Source organism: Aspergillus oryzae, chromosome 8 (assembly GCF_000184455.2).
Source record: "Aspergillus oryzae RIB40 DNA, chromosome 8".
NCBI classification, from domain to species: Eukaryota; Fungi; Ascomycota; class Eurotiomycetes; order Eurotiales; family Aspergillaceae; genus Aspergillus; species Aspergillus oryzae.
In genome coordinates, this window is record NC_036442.1 from 3100391 (window position 1) to 3114531 (window position 14141).

General features: G+C 49.2%; 3 protein-coding genes across 3 annotated transcripts; 1 reads left to right on the forward strand and 2 right to left on the reverse strand.

Moving 5' to 3' along the window:
- Positions 1–476: 476 nt before the first annotated feature.
- On the forward strand, positions 477–1433 carry AO090010000115 (uncharacterized protein; the record flags this gene model as incomplete). Its single annotated transcript, XM_023233806.1, has 5 exons — positions 477–527; positions 589–978; positions 1037–1168; positions 1216–1260; positions 1356–1433. The coding sequence occupies 5 exons, from the start codon at positions 477–479 to the stop codon at positions 1431–1433; spliced, it is 696 nt and encodes a 231-aa protein (XP_023094043.1).
- A 114-nt stretch (positions 1434–1547) lies between these two features.
- Positions 1548–9338, reverse strand: AO090010000114 (uncharacterized protein; the record flags this gene model as incomplete). Its single annotated transcript, XM_023233807.1, has 2 exons — positions 1548–8624; positions 8673–9338. The coding sequence occupies 2 exons, from the start codon at positions 9336–9338 to the stop codon at positions 1548–1550; spliced, it is 7743 nt and encodes a 2580-aa protein (XP_023094042.1).
- A 692-nt stretch (positions 9339–10030) lies between these two features.
- AO090010000113 (fungal specific transcription factor domain-containing protein) lies at positions 10031–11851 on the reverse strand (the record flags this gene model as incomplete). Its single annotated transcript, XM_023233808.1, has 5 exons — positions 10031–10102; positions 10243–10731; positions 10779–11307; positions 11365–11605; positions 11653–11851. The coding sequence occupies 5 exons, from the start codon at positions 11849–11851 to the stop codon at positions 10031–10033; spliced, it is 1530 nt and encodes a 509-aa protein (XP_023094041.1).
- Between the last annotated feature and the right edge of the window lie 2290 nt (positions 11852–14141).

Consider the following 14141-nt stretch of genomic DNA (forward strand, 5'->3'; position numbering starts at 1 on the left):
GCTTCTAAGCCCTATAGTTCAGGGTCCATGACATAGTGCAGAATGACTTTAGATAAAATGCAAGACCATTGAAACGTGAGTTAATATGTGCTCAGTAAATCTATTCGAACCCACAGAAAATTCATAACAATATTCCGAGGATCCTGAGATGTTTCTGCTGATGGTCAAATTAGTGTCTTCTCAGCCCTGTTAGATCTCCAATGGAGCTAGTGACCTACTTACCAAAGCCTGGGCCCTGGATATGTCTTAGTCCTGCATCTACTTTCCCATGCTACCCCCATCCTCATCTCTCTTAGACTTTGCTTGTACTTACTAGTAGATTAGTGAACAATTAGTCCACTACAATAATGTAACCCTACGTTTGATTACCTGTGCGTACGGTCGCAGTACGTTGCTATAAAGCCGCAAAATATCCAGAGCACAGGGTTGCTTATTCTCAATTCTTTCATTCTACCGAGACGATACAGACCTCAATCATGAAATCTTTTAATTTCCTTTGGTTGCTGGCTGCTGGCCTTATTACTCAGGTATGCTTGAGTGTGACTTGTTCACCCTATTCTTGCACAATTTTGTTTAACCCTTCATCAGGTGCAAGCCGATGAGTCCCCCATTGAGGGATATACCATTGAGGAATTCTCATGGGAAGTCGAGACGACCCCCGGTGGGCCAACCGTCGTTTTGAACGGTACCATCGAGAAAGTCCTATCTCAACTGCGCGAGATCAACCCTAACTACGACAATGAGTTCCCCACTGTTGTCTCTGCCGAACAGGCTGCTGAGGAAGAAGACACTTCATCGCATTTAGTCGAGCGTGGCGATGTTGTCTGTGGCAAATTCCCCTCTGCTTATCAGAGTGATATCGATAAAGGCATCAAGTACTTGAGGACCGTTCCTGGCAAGCCTCAGAGAGGACCTGGCCCCGGCAGCTGTGGTCAGGTCAGCTGTTCCTGGTCATCGGCTATTTGGTGGTGTAATGATGTAAGTACCTCCAGGCTACGTTCTTATTTGCAGTAACATATATTGACCTGGATCAAAGAATACCTTTACCAAAGTCCTGCCCAGCTTCAAAAATATTGCCGACGGCGCGCAGCTGATTAAAAACACTTGTCTTCATGGAGGCCAGACCTTCTCTGGTCAGGATTTCCATAACGACAAGTGGAACACCATTGTTCGTTTCCACAAGTGTTAATGACTGATGGTAACAAGGAACTTCAGGAATGGTTGATTTTACGACTCGATGTGGATTCCACGAGATGTAACGTAAATATCGCTTGCTTTTTGAAATGCTAGAAAATATTCATTCGGACCTATAGTACTACTAGTACTAGGTACTAGGTAGGCTAGGTACCTACTAGGTAGCCGAAAGGCCTTTCCTGATACGACCTAGCGCTAACGGATTATGTGTAAAAGAAACACCATCACAATTAGTTTAATTAATCCCACAAATTCCTGTGGATCATGTTTCCCAATTCTATCAACGCGAGGCACACGATGCGAAATAGAATCTATCAGTGAGACTAAATTAGCTTCTATTAGATATCTAACCCCTAGTGCAAGAATCCACACTGCTTCCAACAATGCAAATACCGCCGAGTGACCTCCTCACTGACCGGCCCGACCCCAGCCAGAGTCGAGGAATGCTCCCTCGCTCTTGTCGTTTCCAACAAAACTCCGCTACATGACATACGCTCAAAGTTTTCTTCCAACCAGTCGGCCATCATACCTGCTGGATTATCTTCTCTTGATCCTGGGAAGCTGCGGACTCGTTGGATCCATTCAGAGAAGGGGACAATATTACCGGTAGGAATACTAAGCTCACTAGCCAAAATGCGTATCATGTCATGCCAAGGTTGGCGGATGGGGTTATCCAAGTGATACACCGGATAAGGTGTATTGTCAGTCAGCAATAACTCCACTATACTGGCGGCGATATCATTCACAGGTGTCCACGAAAGATCTCCTTGCAGATCCGGAAGTGCCCTGAGTGTTTGTGCTGACTTGACCATAGCGGGGAAGTGCTCTGCTGTGTTCCAGCACCCACTGCTAGAAGATCCAGCGATCTGGCCCGGACGAACTACCATAACTTGGAAGCGACTCGGATATCGCTGGAGAGTCTCCTGGAGGATTCGCTCGCAGACAAACTTCGCCTCACCATATCCATTGGATAACACAAACTCGATGTTTGTTGATTGTTCTGGGACATTATTCTGACTGGTAACGATGGGGTAATGTCCGACAGTCGCAATAGAGGAAACAAACTGAAACCTAACTTTTGACTCTGTGGGAAGATGGCATGCGATGTCGCTCGCGAGGTCGACTAGGTGACGCATCGCTTCGAATTGCTTCTCAAAGCCCGATAGCTTCAACCCCCCATTCATTGGCCAAGCATTGTGGATGATATGGGTCACAGTGGTCTTGAGAGTGTCATATAGCTCTGACGAAAGCCCCAGTTTGTGATGAGAGATAGTTGCTGTCAGTGCCTTTACTTTACACATTTCATGAGTGGCTAGGGGTATCCCGCGCTTCTTGAGTGCGGACGTCTGTTTTTGGAATGGCTCCTCATTGGGATTACCCCGGTTCAGACAGAATATAGTCTTTACAGACTGTCGTTGAGCGAGATGCGCCACAATATGGCTACCGAGGCTACCGGTTGCCCCCGTTAATAGTACGACCTGCCCATCTGACCCAAAGCCGTTCTGTGAAGTCACAGGCAGAGTGAAAGTCTCAATACTCCGTCGTATATACTTATCAATCACTTTCCTCCGCGAAGCGTTGTCTACCTTTTGTACTGGGTGCACCTTTTCTAGAGGCTTGCCGAGCGGCAAGCGTTCACTTTGTGTCCCGGTCGCTGTGGCGAAGATGACTCTCTGTACACTGACCTCCGGTGAATGACCATCTGTCCAGTCTACATGGCCGTAACCGACCGTGTGCATATCTGTCTCCCAACGGTGTTCGTTGGTAATGGCATGGTTGCGACCATCGTTGAAAACCCACCACCCACGAAAGAGGCCAAAGACAATATCAATTGCGAACGCTGGTCGCGTCATTTCCAACATTAGGACCACTCCATCTGACCGCAGGGCCTTCCGCATGTTTCGCGTGGACTCTTGTAGACTGGATGTGGCGTGAACGGCGTTGCTGGCTATAATGATGTGCTGCGTGCTCACGAGATCATCGGGCGGGGGCTTCTCAATATCATGAATACGATATTGCACAAACGAATACTCTTTGAAACGTCGTCTAGCTTGCGCGAGAAATGCTGGTGAGATGTCGGTGAAAGTGTACTCGACCGGAATGTCAAGCTTTGATAGGACGGGAAGGAACCATTTCGTGCCACCTCCAGTACCTGCTCCCATCTCCAGAATCTTTAGAGCTCCCGCCTCCGCTCCTGTTCGTGGGACTTTCTGTATTAGCCGTTTTATGAAGTCCAACATTTGCATATACCCCACAACATTGTGTGGCTCATCGCCATACATCCATGATACCAGTTCTTGACCCTCTTTAGTACCAAATATCAACTGGAGACCGTCTTGTTCACCGCACAACACAGAAGCCAGCTTACTGCCCGTGAAATACGCTAGTTTGCTGGCGCCAGCATACTCAGGATAGGAGCACTTAATCTCCTCCAGAATAGAGAGACTAGATTTATTTGGGGCTGATATGGCTGTGCGGATAACAGTATTGCCGTCTAGGTGAACAAGCCTTGCTTCTTCAAGTCTCTTGTAAAGGTAGTTGGTTAGTTCCTGATGCTGTGGGTCAAACGGTATTCGGTCGAGACGTTGGCCACGCGATGCAGTCCGGATGTGTGAACCAAGTTGCTCAAATGCCTCTAGCGTTAATGTAACGCACAGCTCATTTTGTAGCGGAGCAAAAATATGTATACGACCGCTGCACTTATTGTCAGCTAGGAAATGGTCGGTGAGCGCCTTGGTCTCTCCAAATGCCTCTAACACACTCTCCAAGGGGAGCTCGAGATCCAGGGTATCTGATGCAACACTGGTTGGGGGCTCGGTGTCGGGAGTGTTGTAATCCCCATCAGGGCTCCTGTCTTTGAAACTTATCTCCTCTGAACTCCGGCTGGAATTTTCATGCTCGTCACTATCGCACTCTCCCACGGCACCCTTGACGCAATTGACCAAGTCCCGGAATGTGTCTGCCTCCATCAAATCTGCGGCAGGCAAAGTACAGTGGAAGGCCTCCTCCATCTCACGAGCAAGCTCCATCGCCATGAGAGAATCCACTCCAGCGTCTGCCATGTTGCCGTCCTCAGTGATTTCGCTCGGGTCTATGGCACAGAACTCGGCCACAACTTCCTTAATACGGGCTGTAAGGTTAATTCTGGATTTCGGCCCACTGCTGTCGGACTTGGCTTTAGCAGCCTGCGGGACAGGGACGGCTGCGTGCGGCACTGCAGTTTCAAGCTTATTAACATCAGATGAATGTGCCGCACATTGTGGCATGAATTTGCCGATAATCTTAGAATATGTCGCTTTTTTGACTCGAGTGTATTGCATCCCCAAGAAGACCTCTACGAGCTGTCCTGTTGTCGGATTGAACACGAAGATATCACTAGTATAGCAGTCATCTCCTCGTTCGTGCTTTGCGAGTATATCCCATGTGTCCGGTCGTGGGGTAGTAGGGTCAGCGTATATTGGCGACCGCATCCACATTTCCATGCCACTGGCTAGATACATATCGGAGGGCGCCCGGTCTGTCATGCAGTTGACCCAGAATCCACCCACCTGGCTAAACGAGTCACACAGATATGTATCCACCCATGTCTGGCCGGTATACCTCTTTATTACTCTACCCGCTGACTCATTATCCTTTCCGACGAGCTTTTGCACCCCGCGGTAAGGCTCAGAATAGTCTACAATCTCAGCAAATGTCCGGTAGACATTCCGCCCTTGGATTATGTCACTTATATTCGGATCATTCAAAAGCTCCTTGCAATGGCGGTGGCTCACCAGGCGACTGTACCTGGTGAATTCGCTCCGTATCTGTGAATCATCTGGGTCAAACATCGTGAATCTGGCAGAACAGTGGAGAACTTGTGACCTTCGCCCAATCTGTAGTTGTTCGCTTAGATATCTTAGATCCCATATATGCTTATGGGTATCCTGCGCATACAACTCAATCCATAGATCCCGGGACATATCTAGGCAGAGTGGCGCATCGCTTGTGACGTTCTGAACCTGGGGTATCTTCCCTTTGCATTCTGGTAAGCTGCGGAGTGCTTCGACAACGTAGTCTAGCATGAAAGATGCAGGCGCAACTGGCGAAGTATGTGAAACGACATGCCCCGCGATAGACTCCTGGTACTGCGGATGAGCAGTGTCGATACTGAATCTGGCAACTAGTTGCTGGGTATCTTGGTATCCGACAAATCGTAAAGCAGACGCGCTAACTGCCGGAGTAGCGCCCGCTTCGTGAGCAGGACCAGGAAGCTTTTTATTTGACAACCAATGCCGGCTTTTCTCAAATTGATACGGTGGTAGAAACATAGGGACGTATTTTTGCGCCTGTTGGGAATGGTGACCCCAGAAGGCTACTGATACGCTTGCCTTCCAGAGACTGACAGTTGCATCGCTTAAGCTTTGCATACCACGTTCAGTCGTGATGTTCACAGCTTGACAGTGATGTCCTGAAGAGGGCACAAGTGCGCGATTCACCATGTATGTGATCGTGGAATTGGAACCGGCCTCTAACCAGACACACGGACCATATTTCTCTGCCAATCGCTGTACTGCGTGATGGAAGTAGACCGGCTGACGGAGATGCTTTGCAACCATGTCGGACGTGACTGTACCTGTGCACGCATTCTCCGTTGCCTTCTCGCACGGGATAATTGGCTCCTGAGGATGTATCCCACACATAACATCCTCGAGGGCTGGCAACAAAGGGTCGACTAAGTCTGAATGGAAGGCATTCGTAACAAATAACCTTTTTGCCTTAAGGCTGATATAGGACGGCGTTTTGAGAGTCGCTTGGATGCCATCAATGGCAGCAGTGGTTCCAGCTAGCGTGAAGCTGCTGGGGCCATTGAAGCAAGCAATCGTTGCTGGAGCGACATTGGTTGGTGTATTGCGACATGCTTCATCTATGAGACGCATGATATCGTCCTTATTCCCTTCTACTGCAAGCATAGCGCCATGGTCATGCCCCCAGCCATCACGAATGATAGCCGCACGGCGAGCGATCAGTGTGATTGTATCGCCAAGTGATAAAGCGCCAGATATGCATAGTGCGGTCAATTCGCCAAAGCTGTGTCCAACAACAGCTTCAACGGCTAGCCCCGAATCAATCCAGCACCGGGCACAAGAGTATTGTAGTGAAAAGAGTTGGATGTGTAACTGTATTTGGTCGATAATGGGGTTGTGCTCAAAGATGCCAGGGAAAAGGCTACCGTATCCAAAGGACTGTGCCAGGGAATCACATTGATCCAACCAATAACGAAGTAGCGAGATACAGTCATATACGGTGCGATCCAAGCCTACAAATGTGGAGACTTGGCCACCGAAACACAGAACGATGGATCGAGGACTCTTGATAAACCTGAAAATGTGGCTTGTTTCGCCATCAATAATAGAGGACAGTTTGGAAGAAAGCTCCGACTTCGAGCAGCAGGTGAAGGCTACCTGTGAGTCTAGTGTGGGATTGGACTGGCGACAGATGTTAAAGGATAGGTTCCCCAAATCTGTAGCCGGCGCCGCAGATATTGCTTGGTGATGGAGGAATTGGCGCAACCGTTTGGCGAAGTCACTTAGTCGGCCCTCGTCTGAAGCACATATTAGGATTGGAAGGGCGACCGTAAAAGTATGGATGGAAGAGGACATCCTATGTTCGGACGCATAAGGGGCTTCCGTGATCACCATAGATGCATTCGATCCCGATGCACCGTAATTATTGATCAGTGCTGCACGGAAGTTTTCTCTCCATTGTTCGAGGGTGACTGCAATATGTATCTGATCATCCGGAGATGCATTAATATGTGGATTCAGAGTTTGAAAGTTCGGCTGCGGAGGAATGATGCCCTCGTTTATCATCAACAAGATCTTCACCAACGCAATCAGGCCGGACACACCCTCAGTATGGCCGACCAGGCCTTTAACAGATCCGAGGGACAATGGACTAGTGCGACGTGGCCCGGCAAGGGTCTGCCTGATGCTGACGTACTCTGCAGGGTCACCAGCCTGTGTACCGGTTCCATGAGCTTCAACGACCGATATATCCCGAGGGTGGAGGTGCGCCTTTTTAGTCACCTGAGTGAATAACCCAGCAAGAGAAGATGCATCGGGAACTACTATTGGCGTGCAGTTATTGTTCTGCTCGACGGCTGTAGAAGCTATTGTTCCCAGGACAATGTCACCATCTGCCAGGGCATCCGACATCTTCTTAATAAAGATTGCAGCAAAGCCCTCCCCACGGCAATATCCATCCGCGCTTGCGTCAAATGGCTTACAAGGTCCTGTGGGACTCACAAATGAAGCTCCTGCAAGATTGTCATACGCCAAAGGACTCATTATAGCATTCGCACCGCCGACCAGCGCGGCTGTACACTCTCCTCGTATTATAGATTGGCAAGCTTGATGAAGTGCGACAGCGGACCCGGAACATGCGCTATCCACACAGAATGCTGGACCGCGCCATCCGAAGTAGTGGCTCAGTTTACCAGCCATGAAGCTCCGAAGTAGCCCGGTTGCAGAATATGCGGAAGCCGGGTGACAATTGACATTGTGTTCATAGTCCACCGTGCAGGATGCAATGTAGCACCCGATATTCCTGTTAATATTGGGCCGATGGAAGTACCCGGACTGTTGCACGGCCTGGTACGCGACTTGCAAAAGTAGTCGTTGCTGCGGATCTTGGGACATTGCCTCCCTTGGCACTTTTTTGAAGAATTTATGATCGAATGCATCGATGTCCCGGACAAAGTTCCCATACCAAGGTCGAATGGCACTCGGCCGCCAAGGGGTCTCATAGTCCTTATAACGCTCTAGAGGCATTTCTTGATGCTGTGATGCCCCGGAACACAGTAATCTCCAAAACTCCTCAAGATCATCCGCACCCGCTACGCGACAGGCGATGCCAACTACGGCAATGTCGCTATCGTAGCTCCGTGGTGTCTGGTATAGAGGTGGAGTTCGCGAGAGTGTGTTTAGATCGAGATCTGCAAAGTGCACGGTGCGTCCCTGTAGCTTGCGCATATACGTAGGCGGGATGCATCGCTCTGGTCCAAATTCAATGATGAGTGATGCAGTATCTTCCAGGTGAGCTCGGTACACCTTTGAGAATGTATCAAGCCATTGGCACTGCTTTGCTAGGATTGACCATAATACTAACTCATGAAGAGGACCTTTAGGAGGAGTGTCCATCGGTATATTGGGGCGTGTGGGAACAACTGATTGTGAGGTATCCGGTAGTTGCAAGGCTGGATCGCTATCGCACATTCGGCCCAGTGCATGCAGCGTATCCTCATGTCCAGCCCAGTGATATCGGCCATTGAACTCGACTTGGGTTGTATTAAATCCAGCTGATTGCAACTCATTTTCCAGCTGCTTGATAGTCCGACGCGGTGTCATGATAGTAACCCGGTTGGTGTCGAATCGTACCGTAACATATGACTACTCTGTCAACTTTTCTGGTCCCATATCGGAGGTCAAAGGACGTACCTCCGGAAATGCCTCCAAAACTAATGGCAACCTGTTCTCCAGCTCGGCAGCTTTCCAGACCGTTGCAAGCGATGTATACTCCTCTTCCCTCTCCTGCGCATCGCCAAGAGCGCCCATCAATGTCGCTAGCCTCAGAGCGACAGCGGCATACTTCGACAATTGCTCCTGGTTACGAGCGGCAGAAACAACAGCAGCACTTAGGAACCCAATACAGAACCCCACGATCTCCACGACCGGGCTTTCCGCCGATGACTCCTTGACAGATGTTGGACCTTTATGGTGCCTGATGCGAAGATATTGCCAGTATTCCGTGAAATGAGTTATCACTAATAGTGGGGCAAGTTGGATATACGGCAATGGAAAGCTGTCCGTCGGCACTTTTCCTGTGTGGAACCATTCAGCTAAATTGCGAAGCTGCTGTGTCCCGGGTATATTCTTCAGTTTCTGGACATATGTAGTGGATGCTGTTCGATAGTATACTGGCAGCTCCGACAAGACATCTTGGATCCAGCGATGCTCTGGTGTTTCCAGGACAGTCGCCCGGAGACGATGGAAGTCGTCAATATTGAACGAGAGACATTGGCAGCCGAAAATGAGCACAGTATTACCACCAGGTGGAGGCTCCAGCTGGCTTAGCATATTGGAATTGCGATAAGGGCGACTCATTGAACTGGAAAAGTTAAACCAGGGCCGGGGTGGGGGACTATAACATTGTCCGAGTGAGACCTTGTTTGTTTCCCGCCATGGGTCAAGTCACCGTCTGCCGAAGCTCCAGACTAATACATTGGTTGATTATTATGCTGGATAAGTCCTGGTCTATCCCAACTGTATTAATAACTCTTAAGCGAAACACATTGCCGGACGGAGTTTATCGTCGGGTCATCTCCTCGGGGTGGCTGACTGACCCATTCCTAGTCTCAAACAACGAACATGCACAAAGAGTCTATGGACCAGTGATAGTTGCCCCAATGTCACACGGTGGCTGCTCTCCATTTTCTTGTCACAGCTGATCTATTGCCAGATGCGTATATCTCGTGGGTATTTGGAATACTGATATTGATGCCATCCGAGCAATGCTAGCAAGGCATATACCCAACGTAGCGAAGCGCAGGCCTTTCTCACATAGACTCATTCTACAGTATGGCTTTGGTCAAGGGAGGCCAAAGCTATTTAGAGTGAAAGAGCCGTTTCTATCAGCTGGAGTTTATTACTTATACTCCACCACAGTCTTCTCCTAGATAATCACTGATAACATATAATCATATCCGGTGTTCCATACTACATGGACAGAACTAATAGGACACATCGATATGCTCCAGGTATGTTCACAACCCCATTATACGGCACCGATCTAAATCCTAAACAGATATCCTAGGGCTCTGGCTCGGATTCTTCACGTGGTCCAAATCCTGCAGGCACTCAAGCAGTTCCTGTAGCATGATATCGAAGGAGCCGTCAAGATAAGGATGTGCCGTGAAAAATTCAGTACACATCATGATCGGAATTGGGGTCAATGGATGCACCTATATCGTCAATAAGCTTTCTCTAGCTGGTCGCATGGGCAAAGTACCTTGAAATATCCTAATTGGGCCTGTAGCTTCACTAGGTTGACAACTTCGTGCGCGGCCATCACGCAAAGGCGCTCGTACTCGAACATACCTAGCAAATGCTCGCCTGTCTTCCATGTTATCGCCTCCAGTACACTATGTAGAAAAAGAACCAAAGTTTGCGCTACGAGCCTCGCAAAAATGAGCATTGGGTCCACTTGTGCTAAGACGGAGAGCACCTGGATTCGATAGGTGAGCATTTCGTGCAACCATTGATGTCGAGTCCACAGTCCATCACCCAGTTCTCCATTGATCTGCTCCATAGCCGACTTTTGTTTGTGTGAGAGTGCTCGGCCACATAAGGTGGCTAAGATGACGCATTGACTAAAGGATGATTGGACGTTAGAACTATCGCTGCTCGAATAGCCCGCCATCACTTCCGATAGAAACTGAGTTGCTGCAGGATGGCCAGCTTGAAAGTCTTCCTCCGATGTTGGCAGTCGAGTTGCGATCTGCTTTAATTAGATGTGTAATATCCCTTTTTGATAACGAAACATACCAGCTCTTCATTTAAGGTATATGGCAGCGCGTTGTGGAAGCTGATAAACCGGTCCAGTGAATACGCCATCCAAAAAGTTCGCCTTTGCTCCTCCAGCCCGGTCCAATCCACTAAGTTCGGTTCATGCTCTCGAGCCATTGTTACCGGGCTATTAGGATCATCTATCTCATATAGCCGCATACCCAAGACCAGCCGACAACATCTACCGGCACTCATCCATGCCTGCTGGGGCGACAGCTGCATATACTCATAGATAGCAACTAACACCCATGCCTGGGCTTGCTCCACTGCTAGGATCCCGCTAATGGGGCTTCGCAAGTCTATTGCATCCAACATTCGGCGCGTTTCGTGATAGAGGGTGTCTCGGAGAGATTGAAAGTGGGCCGACAAGGAAGCAGCCACCGTCCACATGGCATACTGTAGGCACACTTGAGCTTCGCTCTTTCTGGGCTGTTTCGCCCATACCTGATAGCGCCAGCGCTGCAGGATAGGAGCAGAGGGATGCACACGATCAAAGTATAACTGGTCTCTGTAAGGGTTAGTATATGCCTTCGCAATGTGCCGAGCTTTCGATGGGACGCCTTACAGATCTGCGCGCATCAGATCGGAGACTAGTCCACATGGTCGCGTCTGAGGATCGGGGGATCGTGGCGACCCACCTCCTTGCTGATCATCGGAACATATTTCGGGAACTTGTTCAGGAAGTGTAGCTCTTTCACGGAGAGGATCTTCTTCAGAGTCGCACTCAACTCCAGAACCATCAAACAACCCCGCCATTTGCTGATTGATCCCCGGATGCTGATCGGCCAGGCAACGCTCAAGGGCAGCTGACCAGTATGAGCACCGAGCTTTGTCGACGTCCAACAAGACTTACCAATTCGTGTTCGCAATGTCCGCAGTTGGCCCTTCCGCGGCCCCCTTGGAAGTCTCGTGGTGCTTATCTTACAGTCGATCCCAGTCTCGAAGCACACTTGGCATTGTGGACGTCGACGGTCACATCGGACCTTACGTCGACGACATTCCTCGCAGGCGGAACCAGGTCGTTGACGGGAAATATTCTGCGTGGTCACCATTATATATTCGGCATGGATCAAGAACTATATACCGTCAAAGCTAGGTCGCTGTTGCAATGGTGCAACGCTTTGCTGGAGAACGGGCAAGTCCTCCCCACTGCGATTCGGCTTGCCGACAGGGGGCTTTTACATATGGAGATAAAGTGAAAGCTGTCTGATGCACGGCGTTCCTGTGCGTGCAATGGCCTGGGATAGCTGCACGGCTCAACCTGTTGCGCGAGAATATATGAACTTATTCCGTCCATTACGACATCCAAGGAGCACGCTTCATCGTAATCTGGTCTGGCATCTAATAAAACCATCTGCAATACACCTCTACGTTTGCATCTCACTCAGGTTTGCACATGGATATTCATTCAACACGACATGCATCCAGATCGCAATTTCCAGCACTGCCTGTCTCATCCCAGCCGACATTGCAAAGCAGCACCGCAGCTATGTTGCCCAAGCATATTCTAATTGGCGCGCAACGGTGATACCACATGCTTGGTGGGTTGGAAATTAGACTAACTGGCCGGCTGCTATTAACGAGGTTGCGCTGAATGGCTCGCAATATTTTGCAACGGGTCTCTTCTGGCTGGACATATTTGCGTCTTGGCCATAACAGGGGATGTCGTCAACTAAGCCACTATAGGAGCCTGGGCGCTTATATTCAGGCAAAGAACGTTGGTCAAGTGAGCACTTACCCCTGTAAATGAATAGCCACGCTTCATGTGCCTTACAAATGATTCGCACAGACCGTTAATGGCTGTCACGAGATGTCTACTAAGACTGAAAGTTAACACGAATGCCAGGCATTGACCTAACTTAGTTCAGTGGCATTCATGCGTTCCCCATTCTTCGATACTAAACCCTTTGCTGTTAAGATTCCAGTCGGTTTGTGGTTGAACATCTAATCTATGTTTCGTCAAGGTGGCATAACCCCACAGAAAGTCTGAGCAGAGGACCGCAATTCTGTACTCTGCGATATCAAGTGCACCGATTAAAGAGTATCACCTAATGTAGCCAGAGGTTGTGTAACGGACATTACATTCATTGGATCAAGATTGATACTACAAGTCTATGTCTGACCAGCTAAAACTCAAGCACAGGTACAGGGACAAGCGGACGCTTTCGTCACCATTCAAGTTGTTCCCAGAAAAGGGGCTGTCGCGCATTCTCCAAAGCCACAAGCCTAGTATGCATGGTCTCAGCGTTGAGGAAGATTCTCGATCGCTCTGTTCCACACCACGTTGGACGGATCTCTCAGAAGAGTCTGTGGTCATACCTACTTCATACATTGAAGTCCGTGTATTCTCCTGGTTGGACAAGTTTGAGTCGCTGCCATATGGGTAACCCTTTGTTTCTCTCTTGGGACTATGTGCCTGCAAATGAACAGCAGGCTCTGCTTGCTACTATGGGGCTGGTCTCTGGTTTCCTTCCGGGCCATTGGTTATGGGTCGTGCTTGGCAAGTCAACAAGCAAGTACTTTCGGTAACAGTACATGAATGTCTCAGTAATAATTGCGTGTACCTGTGTCATTCTACCTGACCTGGCGTGGGAGGACATTCAGTGAACGTGTGTCATTCATTGGTATTGACTGGATAAGATGACACGGAGTAGGAAAGAACATTTCAGACTAGGACGGATATGCGTACGACTTGGCAATCTCTTGAGGATCTAGACTCCATAGGCCTCTTTCACAAGCACGTCTATCGTGGCGAAACAGGACAAAGGGCTGTTCAAACGTTCATGCGAAAGACAAGGATGACCCACTTCGGGGGTTCCTGGAGTTGTGAGTAACTATATGGTCCGAATGCCAAGTTCTATGTTCGGGTGGCGATCAAACAAGCCACGAGCGACGATCGACAGTCAACGCATGGCGCCAGTGCGCATTAAAGCGGGCTCTTTATTCCCTCTACTGTAGCTGCAGGCTGGATGCTGAATGCAAATTTCCTGAAGACGAGTATAGCGCGGGAAATACCGCTGATTTTACCCACGGGTTTGCGAATTTGCGACGAACTTAGGGTGCGGACTGGACGGTCTAGTCAAGGCGTATGCGAACTCATATATATGAGGACACCCTGCATTCTATGAGATTTTTATGCCAGCGAATTTCCATCCTCGTCTTGAGCTTGAGCTAAGCTGCAGTGGTTATTCATCGCTGTAATCGGAGTTTCCGGCGGCTCGGGCTTTCTCGGATGTTGAAGAGTCTTTGTAGAACAGACAACGGTCGCTCTAATCAAATTTTACGATCCTGTCTAACCTTAGAAAACGGACACCTTTCCAGTTATGTCGGTGCTGCATTGTT